General features: G+C 40.8%; 1 protein-coding gene across 2 annotated transcripts in view; it reads left to right on the plus strand.

Moving 5' to 3' along the window:
- The window catches only part of CFAP46 (cilia and flagella associated protein 46), a 175,088-nt gene that overhangs the window by 13,660 nt on the left and 142,691 nt on the right, over positions 1-18,737 (plus strand). Inside the window, exons 7-13 of one of the 2 annotated variants that reach the window (XM_054035846.1) lie at positions 4,579-4,702; positions 7,565-7,659; positions 9,047-9,157; positions 9,528-9,587; positions 10,260-10,359; positions 13,232-13,330; positions 16,443-16,633. In XM_054035846.1, coding sequence (XP_053891821.1) covers positions 4,579-4,702; positions 7,565-7,659; positions 9,047-9,157; positions 9,528-9,587; positions 10,260-10,359; positions 13,232-13,330; positions 16,443-16,633 — 780 coding nt within the window. The remainder of the gene's footprint in view (positions 1-4,578; positions 4,703-7,564; positions 7,660-9,046; positions 9,158-9,527; positions 9,588-10,259; positions 10,360-13,231; positions 13,331-16,442; positions 16,634-18,737) is intronic. The other variant, XM_054035847.1, reaches the window with a different exon arrangement.

Here is an 18,737-nt window from a genome sequence, read left to right on the forward strand (position 1 = left end):
ACCCTTTTCCTATGGGCAACCTAGCTTCCCAACTCAGGGTCTGGGGTGATGCACTCTGAGTTTATCAGGTCTAGTCTTGGCAACTGTCAGTCATGACTCTAGGAATCTCCTGGATAGGGCCTGAGTCATCAAACCCAGAAACCTTAGCCAACCACCTCTAAAACTGAAGAATAGTTGGCTATTCCTGGGCACACTCATTCCCTTTGCACTCTCTGCCAATGTGGTCAGCCTCTGAAATGTCACTAGTTTCATGTGTATACAAATAACTTTATTGAATTTCCTTGTCAACTGGGCTTCTGATCCCAAAAAAACTACATCTTGTCTGGAAAAGCCAGTATATCAGAGGGCCAGTAAAGGAACAGCACTACTAATCTTTGCATATCAATGAAAGCTGACAGGAACAAAGTGCCAAGAATGTAGATTATCCCTGCCAAAAAAGAGCTAGTATTGTTCTCTTATTTGCTTTCAGACTGGCCAGGTATCACGGACCTACAGGCTTTGGACTATGTCCAGCCTGTAACCAGGCCCTTGGGAGTGACCTCTTTAGTGTGCCAGACCCCAAGGACACACACAGTTCTTCAGCCTCTAAGGCTCTGAAACTGGGCCTTTGGGCACCAGTGATCCCTGTCTTTCTCTGTGGTTCCCTGCAGTGAATCCAGCCAAACCAGACTCCTATGGGAGACTTGTACTCTACTCCTTCAGGGCTCAATGCTCTCCGTACATATTTGCAGCAATACTAGCCAGCCTTTTCAAAAGAAGGTAACCATTTGTTAGTCCCCTGCCATATAAATTCTGAAAGTCCTTAGGTTAGCAAAGAGAGGTAAGGTTAAGACAGAGATCAGACTGGCCAACGCCAGGCCAGGGCTCCCTGGAGGCATGCTGCTGGTGAAACCATCTTGGCTCCTCTTCTCTGCTCTGTCCCTTTGTCTTTGGCTTCGGGTATGTGTCTGTGTCTTTGAGAGCTCAGCTTTTAATACAGCCATCTATTACATTGTCTTTATTCTCCAGCTCCAGCCATGCTATATTCACATGTTCATCTGCCTCTGCAGCTAATCTTTGGTCATTAGGTTTCCCACTGTCTCTGTAGAGTCTTCCACTCAAGTATGTTGATTCCAGCCCAGACAGTCCTACTGGCTATAGGTCTCAAATAACTGGCCTTATCTCCCAGAGAGAAAATGAGTTCTCCCTTCTGCCCCAACCCCCAAAAGGGTAGCGATGCCAGACCTTGGGCATAGATGTGCACAAATATTCATGACTGCATTTTTCTGGCGTTTATAATGAAGTGAAGCAGAAAGTTGAGGAGTAAAATTCTCTTTTTAGGAGAAAGTGAAAGCCAATGTGATGAAAGCAAAAAAGGCTTATAGTCACTTCCTGTGGTCTTTTGTCCAGTCATTCACCCTCTCCACCACAGAGGTGTGAGCAATAAGCACAAACTGAGAATCCCGCTTGTATAACTAAACTGGGATTTGAGTATTGAGAAAATGAGGACATTCTACCTACTTTGAGGACCTTCGTTAAGGAGGGAAACTAAAATCTTTTTATCTCTGATGTCCCCTAAATACCTTCAATGAATAGGTCTGAGCATTAGCCAACAAGGCTACAAAATTAATTTTTTAAAATATGTTTCAAAATGCACCCCTTTTTTTAATGTAATTGATCTTAGCAATATGAGCAAAAGACACTGCAGGGAATTCCAGTTCCTCCTGGCAAAGAATATTAATGAGCCTCTGACACTAGAGGGATCCCCACTGGATTATAATTTTCCTCATTACAGTTTTTGAGATCTATCTGTTAGCTAGTTTTTAATTCATTTAATATGTGCTACATTGATTTTGTGTAGAGCTAATATTTTAATTAGAATGGAATGCAGTATTAAGTCAAATGTCTCACAGAAGCCTACTATGATAAATAAACTTGATATTTTTGATGAGATCACAAATTTGGTTGATAAAGTAATGGTTGACAAGACCTATTTTCCATAAAACCACGTTTAACTTTAATTATAATACTGTCTTTTAATTATTTACTGATTGGATCATTTATCAGCTTTTTCAAAACTGTGCCCGAGATCAATGCCAGACTACCCGGCCCATAGTTAATCAGGCCATTCTGTATAGCCTTTTAAAATATTTGCACAATTTTCCAGTTCTTTAGAATTTCCACAGTGTTCCAAGATTTACTAAAAAGCTACATCAGTGACTCAGGGGCCTTCTGCCTATTCTTTTAAAACTCTTGGGTTTCACTCATGCTACCACTGGTGTGTTTTACGAAGCTGTTTTCACTCAAAAACTGGTCTCCTCATTCTGGAAAGTGTTTTGTTTTTTTCCTACCTAATGGCCCTAACGTGGTGCCCTCCAAGGCAGAGACGATGGGATGGTCAGTGTAACAGCTGATGCTTTGGCCTTCCTCTGCTAACTGTTGCACAGGAAACTCAGGTGGAGTTGGACTTCACAACATTCAAGGACTGTGCACCTCCACTTTATGCAGTGGAACTTACCAGTTCTGTTGTGTCCCTCCAGGGCCACAGAGTAGGAAACTAGAATGACCCTTTAAACAATATTTGCAGGAGCCAAAACAATAAAGGTAAGATGAAAGCATAGCTACTCTAGATATAGAGTGTGTGGGAGTAAGGAGACCTATAGTCAAGTAACTTAACCATTTCTTGGTTCTGCCTAAGCAAGTTCTTAAAAACAAACAAAAAATCCATTCTAAAATATCTCTGATCTGATTTAAATTTTTGTTGCCCTTCCCCATGAATTTAGCACAATTTAAAATTTCCTGCAGTTCAGTTACCAATTCTTCCTCATGCTACTAGGCCAACTAAACAGCTGTCATTTTTTCAAACTCATTAAAGCGCTGATCCAGCAAAGCAGATGCATAATTTTAAGCTCATGATTAATTTCGTTGACTTCAATAAGAGTAAAAGCTAAAAGACTTAAAGTTATGCATGTGTTAAGAGCATTTCTAGGTAAAGGCCTAATTTCCTTGTTTGTGAAGTAAAAGAAAAATGGAATAGCTGGAGAGCAATTAGAATATTGGACTTCAGCCAGCTAGAGGCAAGAAGTACAAGGCTGTGGGAAATTATACTATAGATAAATACATTCTGTTTTCCCATATTTTTTCCAGTTTTCATATTAAAGAAAGCAATAAATCAATGTTTGATTTCTTCCTCTCCCCACCACACAAACACCATTTATCATGAGCTAATACAGCAATACTGTAGGACAAGCTGTAATGTGCTTCCACTGTACTTGCAAAAAAATAAACACTGAATTTAAAGAAACGGTCTCTCCCAAGAGGGAGGTATATTCTGTTGCGGAGTTTGTGATCAAAATCAGAAAACTTTTCATTTTAAGAATTTGGATTAAATACTGCTCCTCTGAGTTTTCTTCTAATGTAAAGACAGTTATGGCTTGGAGTCAAGCCCAGAGTAAGGGACAGTATGATGTGTGAGGTTGGGCGTAGTCTGCGCAAGGTTGTAAGGAGGTGCTTTGCATTGTACCCCTCTGTTGCTGTACCAGACAGGGTACAATTTGGCCCATAGTTATAGTCTTTAAACTGTAACACAATTTAAAATATTTTGATTATGCAGTCATTTACTTGGGTCCTGATTCTGCACCATTGACATCAGTGGGAGATTTACCACCAAGTCTTCTGTTTTAGTATTGGGGAGAGAGAGAATAACATTATGTAACATGATCCCTTGTACATCTGATAGTATATTACAGTGTCTCTTTTTTTTTTTTAAGTGAACCCTGGGGGGAAATGAAAGGTTGAATCCAACAGAGAAATATTCCAAATGTTATGCTAAAGGCTGTGAAAAATAGCCTGGTATGAATAACTCACATTATACCAAAATATCCTCTTTTGGGAATGTTGGGGAAACTTGTGAATGCGTATTTTATGTATGTCCTGCAGGAGTAGTAGTAGTCTCTTTGCATTAACCTTTTCATCTTTTACATTTACTTTTATTTGATAGAAACGTTAAAATGTGTTATTTAAGACTTAACATTGGGTCTCTACTTGTTAAATCCTTATAAAATACTGAAAATGCAACAGGTATACTTCATCCAACTCCTGGTATGAATAGTGATTTATCTCACTTGACAGCTTTGGGATTCCAATCCTTTTGTCAGGTAAAGAAAAAGAAATCTGAGGACACAGCACACTCAAATGTTTTACCAGCTTGTTTCATTTGATTTCACAGTTTCTGATTTTTTTTGTTTAATTCTTTGATTGAAAAGTATTCAAAAAACTGTCAAATCTAGTCACATGTGAGAACATTTTGTAATTGTGATTTTGAAAAAGCTGCATTAAATAGAAGATAAAAGCTATAAGGTATTGTAAATGAAGAAAGGGCTTGGAGCTAGGAGATCTGTAGTTTAATCTCCTGTTTCGGAATTATTGCCTTATAGTACCATTCTTCTATATAGCACTGTAATGGGGCGCATGCAGCTCTTCTGGGAGAAGCATAAATTTATAAAGTCCTCTGATAGAATGTAAATAACTGAAATTTTCTTTAGATAACAAAAAGTGTTATTAGATGTTTAATATAATATATTTTTGTTTGACTTGCAGAGAGCTACTTGAATGTTTCTTGGATGCTTCGAAAATGAAAGAAGCAGTGGATTTTTCATCTACAGCAGCCGCATTCATTAAAAATAATGTTCCAGAAAAATACCAACACATATTTTCTCTAATGGTAATTTAAAAATATATCTATCTCTATATATTTATATCTGTATCTATCTAATCTATAATATTTAAATTAAGGATCAGAATTTGATTCCAGAACTAGCAAAATGCCTGTGAAGTCAGTGAGAGTTTTGCCAGCATCATGAATAAAGGATTTCAGCACTTTAAAAGTGGTTTATCAGAAAACATAAAGATCACAAAATATCCCAGAATGCAGTTTCTGGTAAATTTTATTATTGAATTTCTCTTTTCCATTTATCAGAAATTTCAGAACTTTGAGTATAACTGAAATAACAAATAATGCAAGGTAAAGCAACATAGAACTGATGTACGACAAAGGCAGATATCAACAGTGAAAATAATTTGCATAATTGTTCATTTTGCTGTGTAGGCTAAAGTCAGCCCTGGGGTAATGTCACTAGATTTTTACACCATGTTATTCTTATAAAACAATATTATAGGGATAGCTACTGCTAATAATAATATTTGGGGATACTCTATGTTAATAACTTAATAAGCATAACCTGGGTTAATAACCTCTTCTTCATCCAATATATTAATTAGCTTACTTTACATTTATTAGCTCATAAATAAAGTAACTCAAGTTAAACTATTTAAATATGAGAAAGTCCTATTTTAAAAGGCAAAATTTCCAGAGCAGCTAAAGTGTTTGGGGAAATGAATGAATGAACATGAGTGTATAGGACAATTCTTTATTAAGTGTGCCTTATATTTCCCATTATACAAATTTTTCCAAAACATTTCTTGGGGAGCTGTAACATTTCCATGGTTTGCAACAGAACTGAAATCTGGCAAGGGAATGTTTGAGGTCACAGAAGTACCTCTTGTGGTCTCCCTTAAAATCCATTTAGATTTGGCCAAGTCTCAAATTGTTAAAAATTGCCACTTGCAATCTGTATTCTGCTTAGTAGAGCTTGCTAGAGACTTGCTGCTAAAATTGATTACCATTGCACTGGCACTAAGCATGTCCCCCAGTATCTCACTTCAGTGTGCCTCTGATGGATTCTCTTCATCTTCAAAATGCTGATTGTCCTAGGATTAGATGCACTGTGTGTGAACTAGGAGACTATGAGATCTCAACTCATGTCCACTAATTGATGATAATTCTGAGCTCTTCACATCCTTATTGTTTGGCAAGACTTCATACCCCAGGGAGGGATTACAAAATGGGGCAATAGGTCCCAAATCTTTAAAATGGGTGCAGGAATCCTTACAGTTGTGATATTAATGAAGCAGTAAAATGGAGGCAAAGCCAGGCTGTGCATTGTTAGCTGGTTGGAGACACTGTTGAGAGAAGCAGCCTGGAAGTAGTTCAGTAAAATGAACATAAAATGTTTTTAAAATTACACCTGGATTGAATGTCTGAGCAGTGCCACCAAGCTTTGCACTCCCTTTAGTGCTTTAGTAATAGCATAATTGATTCCAGGAGCCGTGTACCCCATTCAGCTTTTAAATAACATTGCATGAGGAAAAATACTCTGCAGGGGATAAACAGAGAATTCTTGAGTGGGAGATGGGTCAGGAAGGAGATAAAGAGATTGAAGAAAGGTAATGCAGGAATGGAAGAGCTTTTAAAATAACCAAAATGTCTATTGGGGGTAGAGGGAAGCGAAGCCTTCCTCACAAATAGGAGGAACAAAGGGTGAGATGGTTGGGAGGACGGAGTGGCAGGGTGAGGTGTGAGAGAAGTTGAGGTGGTTATGTTTGTTGGCATGTGGAAGGTGCATACAATAGGCAGTAAATCAGGGTAAATCAGAGCAGATGAATTTGCGTGCTGTGGTTAATGATATATAAATATACAGGTGTGTGGCAGTAGTGGTACTGTGTTCATCCACAGTAACTAGAGGAGACTGTTTCAGAATCACAGCTTTTAAATAAATGCTTTAGTTAGTACTTTAAATCAAATCCTAATAGTATGTAGAGGTTTAACTTAATGGGCCAAATCCTCAGGTGGCATAAATTGGCATAGCCCTAGTAGGTAAAATATTCTTGCCTGTTATGCAGGAGGTCAGACTAGATTATCACAATGGTCAGGGCTAGTGCAAGGAAGTTTCGCGCCCTAGGCGAAACTTCCACCTTGCGCCCCTCCCCAGCCCTGCGGCAGCTCCCCTCCCCCCCGCACTGAGGCGCCCCCCCGCCCCCCGCGGCAGCTCCCTCCCCTGCCCTGAGGTGCCTCTCTCCCGCGGCAGCTCCCCACCCCAGCTCACCTCTGCTCCGCCTCCTCCCCGAGCACTCCGCCCCCGCTTTAATTCTCCTCCCCTCCCAGGCTTGTGGCACCAAACAGCTGATTGGCACTGCAAGCCTGGGAGGCAGGAGAAGTGGAGCAGTGATGGCGTGCTCGGGGAGGGGGCGTAGCAGAGGTGAGCTGGGGTGGGGAGCCCTCCGGCAGCTCACCCCCCTGCCCTGAGGCACCCCCGTGGCAGCTCCCCACCTCCCCAGACCGGGGAGCCGTGTGGCAGCTCCCCACCCCAGCTCACCTCTGCTCCGCCTCCTCCCCGAGCACGCCACCCCCGCTCTAATTCTCCTCCCCTCCCAGGCTTGCGGCGCCAAACAGCTGATTGGTGCTGCAAGCCTGGGAGGTGGGAGTAGTGGAGCGGGGCGGGGGCGTAGGAATGCTGTAAAAAAAAAATTGGGGGCACCGCTTTTTGGCGCCCCCAAATCGTGGCACCCTAGGCAACTGCCTAGTTTGCCTTAATGGTAGCACCGGCCCTGACAATGGTCCCTTCTGGCCTTAAAATCTATGGAAGGAAAAATGTAGTCAATGAACCTACATTAATTTACACCAGCTGAGGACCTGTTCCTTTGTGGTTTATTAAAATGGTGAATTATTTTGTTACAATTTTTGTAGGTGCGTCACAAACTAATGAACACTTCCCAGATAGAGGAAGACATACAAAGCTCCATCAGTTTGTCAGTCATTTATAAAATTCAAACAATAAAATCGTAAGTATTGGAATCAATTTGTCCTTTTGAATTTTGATTTCTGACAATAAATATGTAAAGCCAGATCCTAGCTCCTGCTCTGGTGGCACAAAGCAGCTTGTAAAGCCAGCTTAGCTGATCACTAGAGGAATCTTCTCACCTAAAGGAATCCTAGAAATCTGAGTGGCATGGAGAAGCCATGATGGATCCAATGCCACCCCTCTCCCAGCACCTAGCACAAGGGAAAGAAGTGAAATGGTCCATTGGGACAATGTGCCATTGTGTGAAAATTATTCTGAGGCCCCAGAACTGAGGTAATTTAAAGATGTCTTAAAGTCATAATTGCATAAATGTAGCTGAGTACAGATAACTGTACATAAATCTTAAATGAGGAGAGAGAGAGAATTGTGGAAGTCACATCTTAACTATAGGGGGCAAGTCATAAAGGGAGAAATCATTACCTATAGATTTTAAAAATTTTAAAACAAAGAACAAAACACAGGCATCTAGACGTTGCTTTCTCTTAGCAACTGCCAAACACAACTGAGCCATGGTCCCAAAAAGTTAACCACATAATTTTCCCTACTTCTCAACCAAAGAGCCATTCATTTAAGGGCAAATTCTCTTCTTATGTTGATAGAGGTAATTCTGGAATAACTTTTGCTCATGTAAATAAGAGCAGAATTGAGCACTCTTTTCTTTGAGCCCCTTTTCATTGCCCATATGTTCAGTTTCATCCTCCATCTCTAACATTTCTCTCACTCTGAAGTTTTCTTTTTGTTTGGGATTCAAAACATTTTTCAGATTCCATTTGAATCCAGATTATTCAAGATATCCAAGCGTATGCTGTTCATGTGGATATTTTCTTATATGGCGTCTTGTTTCTTAGGAATCCTTAGCTATTTCTTGCCACGTTGCTACGTTTACTTTCATTTTGAATAATTCTGTTACAATAAGCAGCAGTACATTCCACTTAAATGATGAGGTAGAAACATTACTGTGATTAGGGTTCATACAATACATCTACAGAGCAAAAAAAAAAAAACAACAACCAAAAACCAAAACCCACAGAAGTGAGCCTCAGAGCCTGGGTCAACTGACTTGAGCCCACAAGGCTTGCACTGTGGGACTAAATTTATCAGTGTAGACATTCAGGCTTGAGCTAAAGCTTGGACTCTGAGACCAAGTGAGGAGGGAAGGTCTCAGAGCCCAGGCCAAAGCCCCAGAGCCTGAAAGTCTACACTGATATTTTTAGCCTCATAGTGTGAGCCACACAAGCCCGAGTTACTCTGACTCGCTGCCTCGAGAGTTTTTTTGCAGTGTAAGTGTACTCAGAGTGTTATAGAAGAATATTTGAAATATTTATTTTTCTGATTAAATAATCATTAGTATTTAATATAATTGGCAGACAATTGGATACAAATGAGTTTCCAGGAGAAGCCGCCACAAGTCTGAATACTGTGTTTGAACTTTTGAAACAGTATGACAAGGATTCTTCAATTTCAGTTCTTGATGAAAAGTAAGTTTTATTGGTCATAGTCCTCTGAAAGCTCACGATGAGCCTGATTCTGCTCCCATTGAAGTCCATAGCAGAATTTCTATTGATCTTTGTGAAAGCAGTTATTCTTAATCATTATTTGCAATAGCACCTAGATGTTCAAATGAGGGATCAAGGTCCAATTTTGCTAGATTAAACAGCCCTGTAGTATCAAATATCTTTTCCCTGTGTAGGTACTTATAGACCATGATTAAATCTCCTTTTAACCTTGTGTTTGATAAACTGAATAGATTGAGCTATTTAGTCTCTCAATTTAATAGAATTTTCCAGACCTAAACCATTCCAGCTCTTTTCTGAACCCTCCCTAATTTTTCCAACATGCTTTCTGAAGTGCAGACACCACACTGGACCCAGTATTCCAGCAGTGGTCTCACCAATGTTGTATACAAAGGTAATATCTTCTTTTTACTCTTCGTGCTTGATATTCTCCTATTAATCCATCCAAGTACTATCTTAGCTACGTTAGCCATAATTTGCACTGGAATTTCATGTTCATTCAATTATCTTTCAGTCCTCCTTAGGGTCACAGCTTTCTAGAATGCTGCAGTCCCCTTCCTGTAAGCATAACCTACATTTTTTGTTCCAAGATATATGACCTTACGTTTGGCTGTAGTAAAATGCATGACATTTGATTGCACCATGTTTGCCAACTGACCTGGATCGCTCAGTATCAATGATTTGACCTCATTATTTGCCACCTTGCCTGTCTTTGTGTTATCTGCAAGCTTTATCAGTAATTATTTTATATTTTCTTCCAGATCAGTGAAGATGATGATAAGGAATAGTGTTGGGCTAAGAACCAGTCTCTGCAGGATCCCATTAAAACACCCTCACTGGTTGATAATTTCCCATAGACAGTTTCATTTTAGTATTGATCAGTTAGCCTGCTTTTAATTAATTTACTGTTTGCTTATGTATAGTGCTAGTATTAAATCTCAATGACTTGCAGTATTAATTCAGATACCTTAGAGAAATCCAAGTGAGATTTATCACCTTAATTAAGGAATTATATCAAGTTAATTGTATGAGACAAATGATCTTTTAATGATTTTAATTTTTGCAGAATTCCTTTGCTTCTAGAATTGGCTCGTCTTTCTTTGAAGTTAAATTGTATCCAACTTGCATTTGATTGCATACATGATTTGAAGAGAGCTGGGATTAAAGTAAGTGTTAGGATTACACTGGTCTAATACTTTATTGTAACTATGCTTCAAAACAATTCTGTATGCATTGAGGCCTATTCTCACATTGAGGTACTGATGTAATTAGCCCTCATTAATATGAATAGGAGTTACTTGCATAAATTTTCTATCCCTAAATTAGAGAAAAGATGAAGAAAAAGAGTTTAACTCACAATAGTTGAAAGAATAGTTTTGTTAAATAAAATGTTAAATACAGATTCTTGTCCATATTTTGAAACTGTCTCCTGTGGGAGAAACTCCTCCAAAACTCCTCATATGGGAGATATCTCTCTCTCAGAATGATGTCTGCAGTTTTAGAAAAGATTTAAGCAGTCCACCTTTGGAAGATTCTGTCAGCCATCTATATGTAAGCTATAAAAGCAGTGATATTTTACTTAATATTCACGTCACTCTTTTTGAATAAAATATTGTGTAATCAATCTCAGTATACAGCAGGTGGATTCCAGCCCTGCTGAGAGGGAAGTGGGGCATTCATCTATGCCAAGGTTAGGCTGTTGGTTAGGGTTAAGGTATGGGGCAGTTCAAGAGGGGCTTACCAAAGACATACCTCAGGTTATTCACTCTTTTTGGTACTGGGAGGTCATAGGGTTATTCCTTCAATGAACGCACAAGTCTGTATAGGCTGTGAAACCAGCTGCTCTTGCTATCCCCTCCCATTGCTGAATTTGAGGGGTTGAGTCCTGCTCCTTCCCCAAGCCTCTTCTCCTGACATTTTATTGTTTTAATTATTATTATTCTGTAGTAATTAAATTATGGTGGCAAACAAAGTGTATACCTAGGGGATTGGAGCGGAGTATAGTGAGTATTGTGTGCCTGTCCTGCATGCTGTTACTATAACTGTTGGCTTGGGTGGGTGTTTGTCCCTGTCCACACTCACCTCCAGACTGGCTGAAGGGGCCTCTGGTGTTTATTCTTTCTGTCCCTTTATTGTCTACCACTGCACAGAGGGAGCCCTAAAGTTCTCAGACATTATAGTGCAGAAGATCTGCTGTTCCTGTGGGGCAAGAGGGGGGATTTACAGATTCAAAAACTATGTCCCTCTCCCCAAAGTGTGTGTATAGGGGCACATGTCACAACCAATATTATTAAGGTTGCCTGGTGATTGCCATTATAAACCCCTGTTTTCAGTTGCTTGTAACTTTACCAAACTTTAACCGTTGAGGCTGAAATTTTCCATGTTAGCGGTCTACCTCAGGCTGATTGTTTTTTGGTGTTGTGTTTTGTTTTGTTTTTGATGTTTTTTAATTTCAACCAAAATGGTTTGGCCATTTCCAAGAATGAGGGTAGGGAAAAATAAAGTTTGCAAAGCTCTTGCACCCCTCCTCCCCCATGCTTTGGAATAGCGTCTTGAAATTTGGCAACAGGGGGTGCTGTCAGTGATGTGTCTTTTTACTGCCCCAAGAAAATCTGCCAAAATTTGGCCAAATCATGATTCACCCAAAGACTTTGAAAAATCGTGGTTCATCCAAAATCGCCAAAGATTCCATCCTCACTGAGCATGCTTGAGCTTCTCACAGCTCCTAGTGCTGACTAAACTGTGCATGCACCATCCCCTACAGAGTGACTGAGCATGCTCCTGCCCTTCATAGCTCCAGCATGTGAGCAGGTTGTAGCATGCACCATCCACACAGAGCGACTGAGTATATTGCAGCCCAGGGATATGGGGCAAACCTGCACTTTCCTTGTACTGGCTACTCTGGGCCAGGATGGGTCTGAGCACTAGATCTGAGAGCAAAGAGCCTGATCATCTATGCTTTCGGTGAGACACTTGCTGTCACTCAGGCAGTGTGGAAGAAAGCGTCTGATTTAAATGCAGTGGGGGCCAAGTGTTGGACCTAGGGTATTGTGGGGATGGACTGGGGGAGTATATTGGGAGCAGGAGCCTAGTGTATAAAGACTGATCCTGGTTGGGCAAGGAGACTGGGAGCTGGGGAGTAAAGTGTGCTTGGTGGAGGGGGGCAATGAGCTAGTGGGCACTCGGGGGAAAACTGAGATCAGACGAAAGTTTGTTGAATCAGAGAAATTTCTGCAAAGCATTTTATTTTTGATGAATCAGTATTTTCTGTTGAAATTCTATTTTGTCAGAAAATTCCTGATCTGCTGTACTATTGAGAGACCTATTGGAATAATTTTTCATATAGATTTTAATTTTGCACCTTTCCGAAGCAAACATCTGCATCAAATATCAACAATAGCATTGGAGCCCATCCAGCATGTAAAATCAGATAATTTTGTCCAGTACCAGCTCAGAAGCATTCAACCATCATTCTTGACTCTTTTGTCTTACACTTGAGAATTGTATGTTTTAGATGTAATAGAACAGGGTTATCAGTTAAAAGGTTTAATTTAAACTGTCAGAGTAAAATCACAAAGCTAGGAAAACGAAAGTTTTCAAAATAAAACCAAATACCAGTACTCCTAAGATGTAAACTAATGGAAAAAGAATTAAATGTACCTGTCCTTTTCAATCAACACAAAATCTTTGGTGTTTCCGTTTGCCCTTTCTACTATACTTAGCAAACATAATGGGTTGAATTCTCCTAGCTGCCAAATCCTCTTTGTGAACCTTAAATAACTGGAGATGGCCACTTGAGAATTCTCTCTATACTAGCATGTCCATCTCCTGTGCCAGCTTCTCCCAAAGTCTGCAATTTATACGAATGGGGGTGTGGGGGGAGGGGGCGGGGATAATGTTTACTCCAGTGGCTCCAATCCTTCATTTCAGCGGGACAGCATGGGACTTCACTAGCACATCTGTTTGCAAGATTGGGGTCTAAATCACTATACTTGTAATTAATTTTACAAATATATTTTATATATTTATATTTTATAGGAGCCTGGGAAACTGATTGAAATAGAATGCCTGGAATGTGAATATGAAGTCCAGAAACTTGGCACTAAAATTGCAACCTATACTAAAGGTGTTGTTGAGGTATGTTCTTTAATTAGAACTAATTTGTATGAAGGTGAACATTAACTTTCTGTTAAATTTGCCAAAACTTGCACATTAACTGTGTCTCAATCTCAGGCAACTTTGTTTTTTCCATTAATTTTAATATATTATCTTTCTAATGGGCCTGAAAAAGAGAACATTGGGTGAAATAAATAGAATCCTCTGTTCTGCCATGATATCTATAATTCGGTATAACAGGGCCATATCATATTGTTCCACAAGAACGAACCAAATTGTCTGGTTATACCAAAAGAACGATAGGAGACATTTGATATGGTTTTAATCATGCTGCAGCTCTATTAGATGTCTTGGACTACCTGGCAGATAAAAGTGTACAGTGGAGGTAACCCCATGTTTATAGAATAACTTCCCAGGGGGCTTCCACCAACCACCCTCTCTTTTTCCATCCAGGTCCCCTAGCCAACCCATTGCTGGCACCTTACCATCCACCCCCCCTTGTAGGAGAGTTAAGGTGGGCTATAAGAAAGGGGGTTTGGCTCCCTGCTGTACCATTCATCAGAACTCCAACTCCTCTCCATTCCCATTCCATTCATTTGACCAACATCTCCTTTTAAAGTCTTTTACCAAACCATTTATCTGGTCACTGTACACCTTCCCTAAGGAATACCTGCACTGGACATCTGCCCCACACTTACATAATGAGTTGTGACATATAGCCTAACTCCCTTCATGCCACACGTCAACAAAGCTCTCCCCGAAGCCACTGTGGGGAAGGCAAGAAAACCCCAACTTCACCTAGGCCAATTTGGTAATAAGAAAAAAATTCCTTCCCAGACCCCCTAAAAAGGGTCTGCTAGCGCAGTGCCTATAACAAGTCTAGACCAAACCTGGTACTTCACCACCTAAAGGGGAAGAAGGGTGGGTGCTGCCTCCATTTGCTCCATGTAAAAGGGGGCTTCACCACACAGGCTGTGCCTTTTAAGCCCTTATGTCCATCTGGTTCCCAGGAGATGAGTTAGTGTCACCATACTGGCCCCTTGTCCCCTTCTGCAGCAGTTTGACCTCTCCCTCGCCTCCCGTAAAGCACTGTTCCCTTCATTTGGCCAGCCAGCCAAATTCTCCCCTGCTTAAAGGCATGCAGTCACTGGCAAAAAGGGGACAAAGGAATGCTGTGTCATACTCATATTTTTCATCATATCTAGGGAAACTATTTGCATACACATTGTGATGGGTTTGGTCACAGAGACCCCCTTGGGACTGTGGCCTGACGTGCTGGAATTACCTCTTAGCCCATTTTCCCTGTCAGCTCGGGACTCCAGAACCCTGCCTTTTTGAGCCAGACACACTAGTCTGCTGCCACACAGACCCAGGTCTGGTCCACGCCCCCAAAGCTGCAGACTTTAATCAAAAACTGATCAGCAAGTCACCTATCTCCAGCACCCAGACATCCACTTCCCAATGGGATCCAAACCCCAAATAAATCCGTTTTACTCTGTATAAAGCTTATACAGGGTAAACTCATAAATTGTCCGCCCTCTATAACACTGATAGAGAGATATGCACAGCTGTTTGCTCCCCCCAGGTATTAATCACTTACTCTGGGTTAATTAATAAACAAAAGTGATTTTATTAAGTATAAAAAGTAGGATTTAAGTGGTTTCAAGTAATAACAGACAGAACAAAGTAAGTTACTAAGCAAAATAAAACAAAACAGTTCTTGTTAGTTCCAGCTCAGATGGTAACTAGGAGTTTTCTCATGACTGCAGCCCCCTTTGTTCTGTTCCACCCCCTTTTATAGCTTTGGCACAAGGCGGGAATCTTTTGTCTCTCTGGATCCCCACCCCTCCTTCTAAATGGAAAAGCACCAGGTTTAAGATGGATTCCAGTTCAGGTGAAATGATCACATGTCACTGTAAGACCCCCAAGCCTCCATTTTTTCCGGCCTGACTCACAGGAATACAGGAAGACTTATAAGTAAACAGAGCCATTTACAACCAATTGTTCTAGTTAATGGGAGCCATCAAGATCCTAAGGCACCATTAATGGCCCATACTTTGCATAGTTACAATAGGACCTCAGAGTAATACTTCATATTTCTAGTTTTAGATACAAGAATGTTACATTTATACAAATAGGATGAACACACTCAGTAGATCATAAGCTTTGTAATGATACCTTACAAGAGACCTTTTGCATAAACCATATTCCAGTTACATTATATTCACACTCATAAGCATATTTCCATAAGCACATGGAGTGCAAGTCACACACATTAAGAGTCAGATTTTGCAAATACATGCATGAAGGAGTAACTTTATTCCCATAGGTAATCACTTTGAGTTCAATGAGACTATACACGTGAGTAAAGTTGCTTCTGAATAGAAATGTGCAGAAGTTTGGAACCTAAAATATCAGTCACTTATTTCAATTATTGAATAATTAGAAAAGACATATCAGTGCTATTATCGTTTGAATAAATACAATAGAAATTTAGATATATTTAAGAAGTATCCACAAAACAACTAAATTTCTTTTTAGTTTTTACTGTGTTAAAACTCAACTGAAAGCTAAGAACTTGTGAATTTCTGCGGCAGAGCCCTATTTATGTAGGCTGGGATTTTCAAAGAGCTCTGTGTTGGCTTCCCATTGAAGTCAATGGGAGTTTTACCATTGATTCGAATGGAGCGGAGTTAAGCCAACACTGATTCCTTTGGAAAATCCCACTAATGTTTCTTCTCTTCCTTCTACCCCATATTAGCACCTCAGCAGCTGATGAATCTACTAAATCCTCAGAATTCACAAATAATCCACAATCGTGGATTTCTGTTATCATAGGCAATAGGGATAGACAGACAGGCGCCTGGCTGGGTGTGGCAGTAGCTGTAGCATTATAGAGTACCTAAAATGACATTCTTTAGCAGTCAAAATGAGACTTAAAAAAAAAAAGAATTCATGTACTGTGCATGAAATACGGGGTACACTTGAGGTCCGTGAAAGTTTCATAAATCAGAAACTACAGAGGCTGTTTTCTGTTGGAAAGAACCTAAAATTGCAGTTTTACAGTAATATTTAGCAAATCATTTGTATTATATGTATATATAATCAATGTGAAGTAAATTTTTATTTACAGACTCAGCTGAAAGTGATAAGAAGACTTGAACAAGCTTTGCAACATGCAGTTCGACTGGGAGACCCCAATGTTATTCAGGTGGTTTGTGCTACACAGTGGAATCTTTGCCTGCCACTGCTACAACACAATTTACATCAACATGTACGAAAACCATTAATATCTGTTGCTGATATCTTAGAAAAGATTGACAGGTAAGTTACTATGATATGTATGTTGTTATTTGTTACTTTCAAAAATAGTGTTAATTTGAAAGCAAATGTAAAGACCAAAAGGTAATTATAGGCATCAGTAAAAGATGGTTAAAAATAATATTTAAACAGGACACCTAAATAATATTGCATTCCTAGGGTAGCCTTCCCTTATTTAGATGTCAAACATCTTTGAAAACTTTCCCAACAGATTATAATAAAGGAAACTATCTGGATAATCTGTATCTCACCCTATCTACCACTAAAATGCAGCCTTCTCTCAAATGAAATATCACAAATGATTAATGGCATACAGAAACACTACAGTGTAGGACAGGAAGTGAGGAATAATGTATCCAATCGAAATTATATTGTGTCATCATAATGTGATGAAATATGTTGGAATATGGCCTGGATTCTGACATGAACATCCCTGCATTTGGGAAATCGAAATTATATTGTGTCATCATAATGTGATGAAATATGTTGGAATATGGCCTGGATTCTGACATGAACATCCCTGCATTTGGGAAAAATACTGCACAATATATAGTAAGTCTTTGTTTGATTGCACATGTCCATTCCACCATAGGGGTTTGTGCACCCAGCTCACTATTGTTGAAGACTTTCTTCCCTCTGTGGCACCTGTCAGGGTGGAGTAAGCACACATTGCTGCCTTGTGCTACTATGCATGGGTAGAACAGGTGGAGTGGCCCTGAACCCACCCATCAATTCCTTCTTACGGCTCATGGCGGTTGTTAGAGGTGGTGTTCTTTGCCTTTGCAAGTCCTTCCCTCTTTCTTGTACATAGTATCTGTGTATTATAATTCTAGAGTAGAATTCAAACCAGAGTCTGAAGGTTTTTAATAGTTTTAAAGTTAGATTTAGAGTTAATTTTTAGTTTTTGATAGTTTGGATTCTGTGGTTCCTGCCTGGATATTGGGACTGTGTTGCGAAGCGTGACTTACCCCTGCGGCGCCTCCTGCTGGTACCTTCTGGAAATTAGCTTGCCAGCCCCGGAGCGCCCTCTGCAGGTCGAAGTCTCGCCACTCGCTGCTTCTGGGCCCCATGTCCCTCCCGTACCTGGTGTCCCAAGGCAGTACACCTACTCTCAGGGTCTCCCCACCCAGGGGAACCCCCACCCACTATCCCCACCTCTCTTCAATATATGGCTACTGCCAGCCCCCATCTAGCCCCCGCTCACTGGGGCGGACTGCAGTCTAATTGCCACTCATCACAGCCAAGGAGGGGTTTGGACCTGCTGCCTCTGCCTAGCCTTGGGCTGTCCCCTGTAACCCCAGTAACCAGTGTTTGGCCTTATACTAGGCCGCAGCCTGAGGGTTTCCAGGCTGTTTGCTCCCCAGCTCCCTTGGCCTTCCCCCAGACCTGCTCCACTCTAGGTATCTTCTCTAGCTCCCCAGCAGCCAGGCCCGTCCCTCTCTACAGGCAGAGAGAGACTGTCTCTCAGCCTCTGGCCCTCAGCCCTCTTATAGGGCCTGATTGGGGCATGGCCCCCAGCTGAGGCTGCTTTCCCCAATCAGCCCCGCTTTTCCATCCCTGCCACAGCACTTTCCCTGGGCTGTTTTAAGTCTTTTAAGGCAGGAGCGGGTGACCACCCCACTACAGACTGGTACCAGGGTCATGCCTTAGTCTCCAGATTGCATGTCTTGTTGCTCTTGCAGCAAATCAGTGCTTGTGAGTGACCTCATGCCAACTGTCTGAAGTGCCTGGGGGATATTTTTCAGAGTTTTAAGCCCTGTTCCAAGAAAGACAGGGCTGCCAGACTCAAGTTTCACTTAATGGAGTCAGTGTGCTGACCACCATTGGAGCCTTCCTGCATCTATTAGGCATACTCTCCTGGTTTGTCTGAGTCAAGAAACAAGTCCTTCATCACCAGTACCAAAGAAGAAATGCTGTAAGACTACTAAGGATTTGGTACCAGAGAGTTCAAGATCCTAACCACAGATGTTGGATGCAGGCAAAGGCATGGAGCTGCACTCGAACAAGAGGCGCTCCTCGGGACAGTCCTGGAGTCCAGGCATGTTGTTATCCTGAGAGCCTAGGACGGGCCTATCAAGACTGACACCTGAAGTGTTTGCCTCATCAT

This window comes from Malaclemys terrapin, chromosome 7 (genome assembly GCF_027887155.1).
Source record: "Malaclemys terrapin pileata isolate rMalTer1 chromosome 7, rMalTer1.hap1, whole genome shotgun sequence".
Lineage (NCBI taxonomy): Eukaryota > Metazoa > Chordata > Testudines > Emydidae > Malaclemys > Malaclemys terrapin.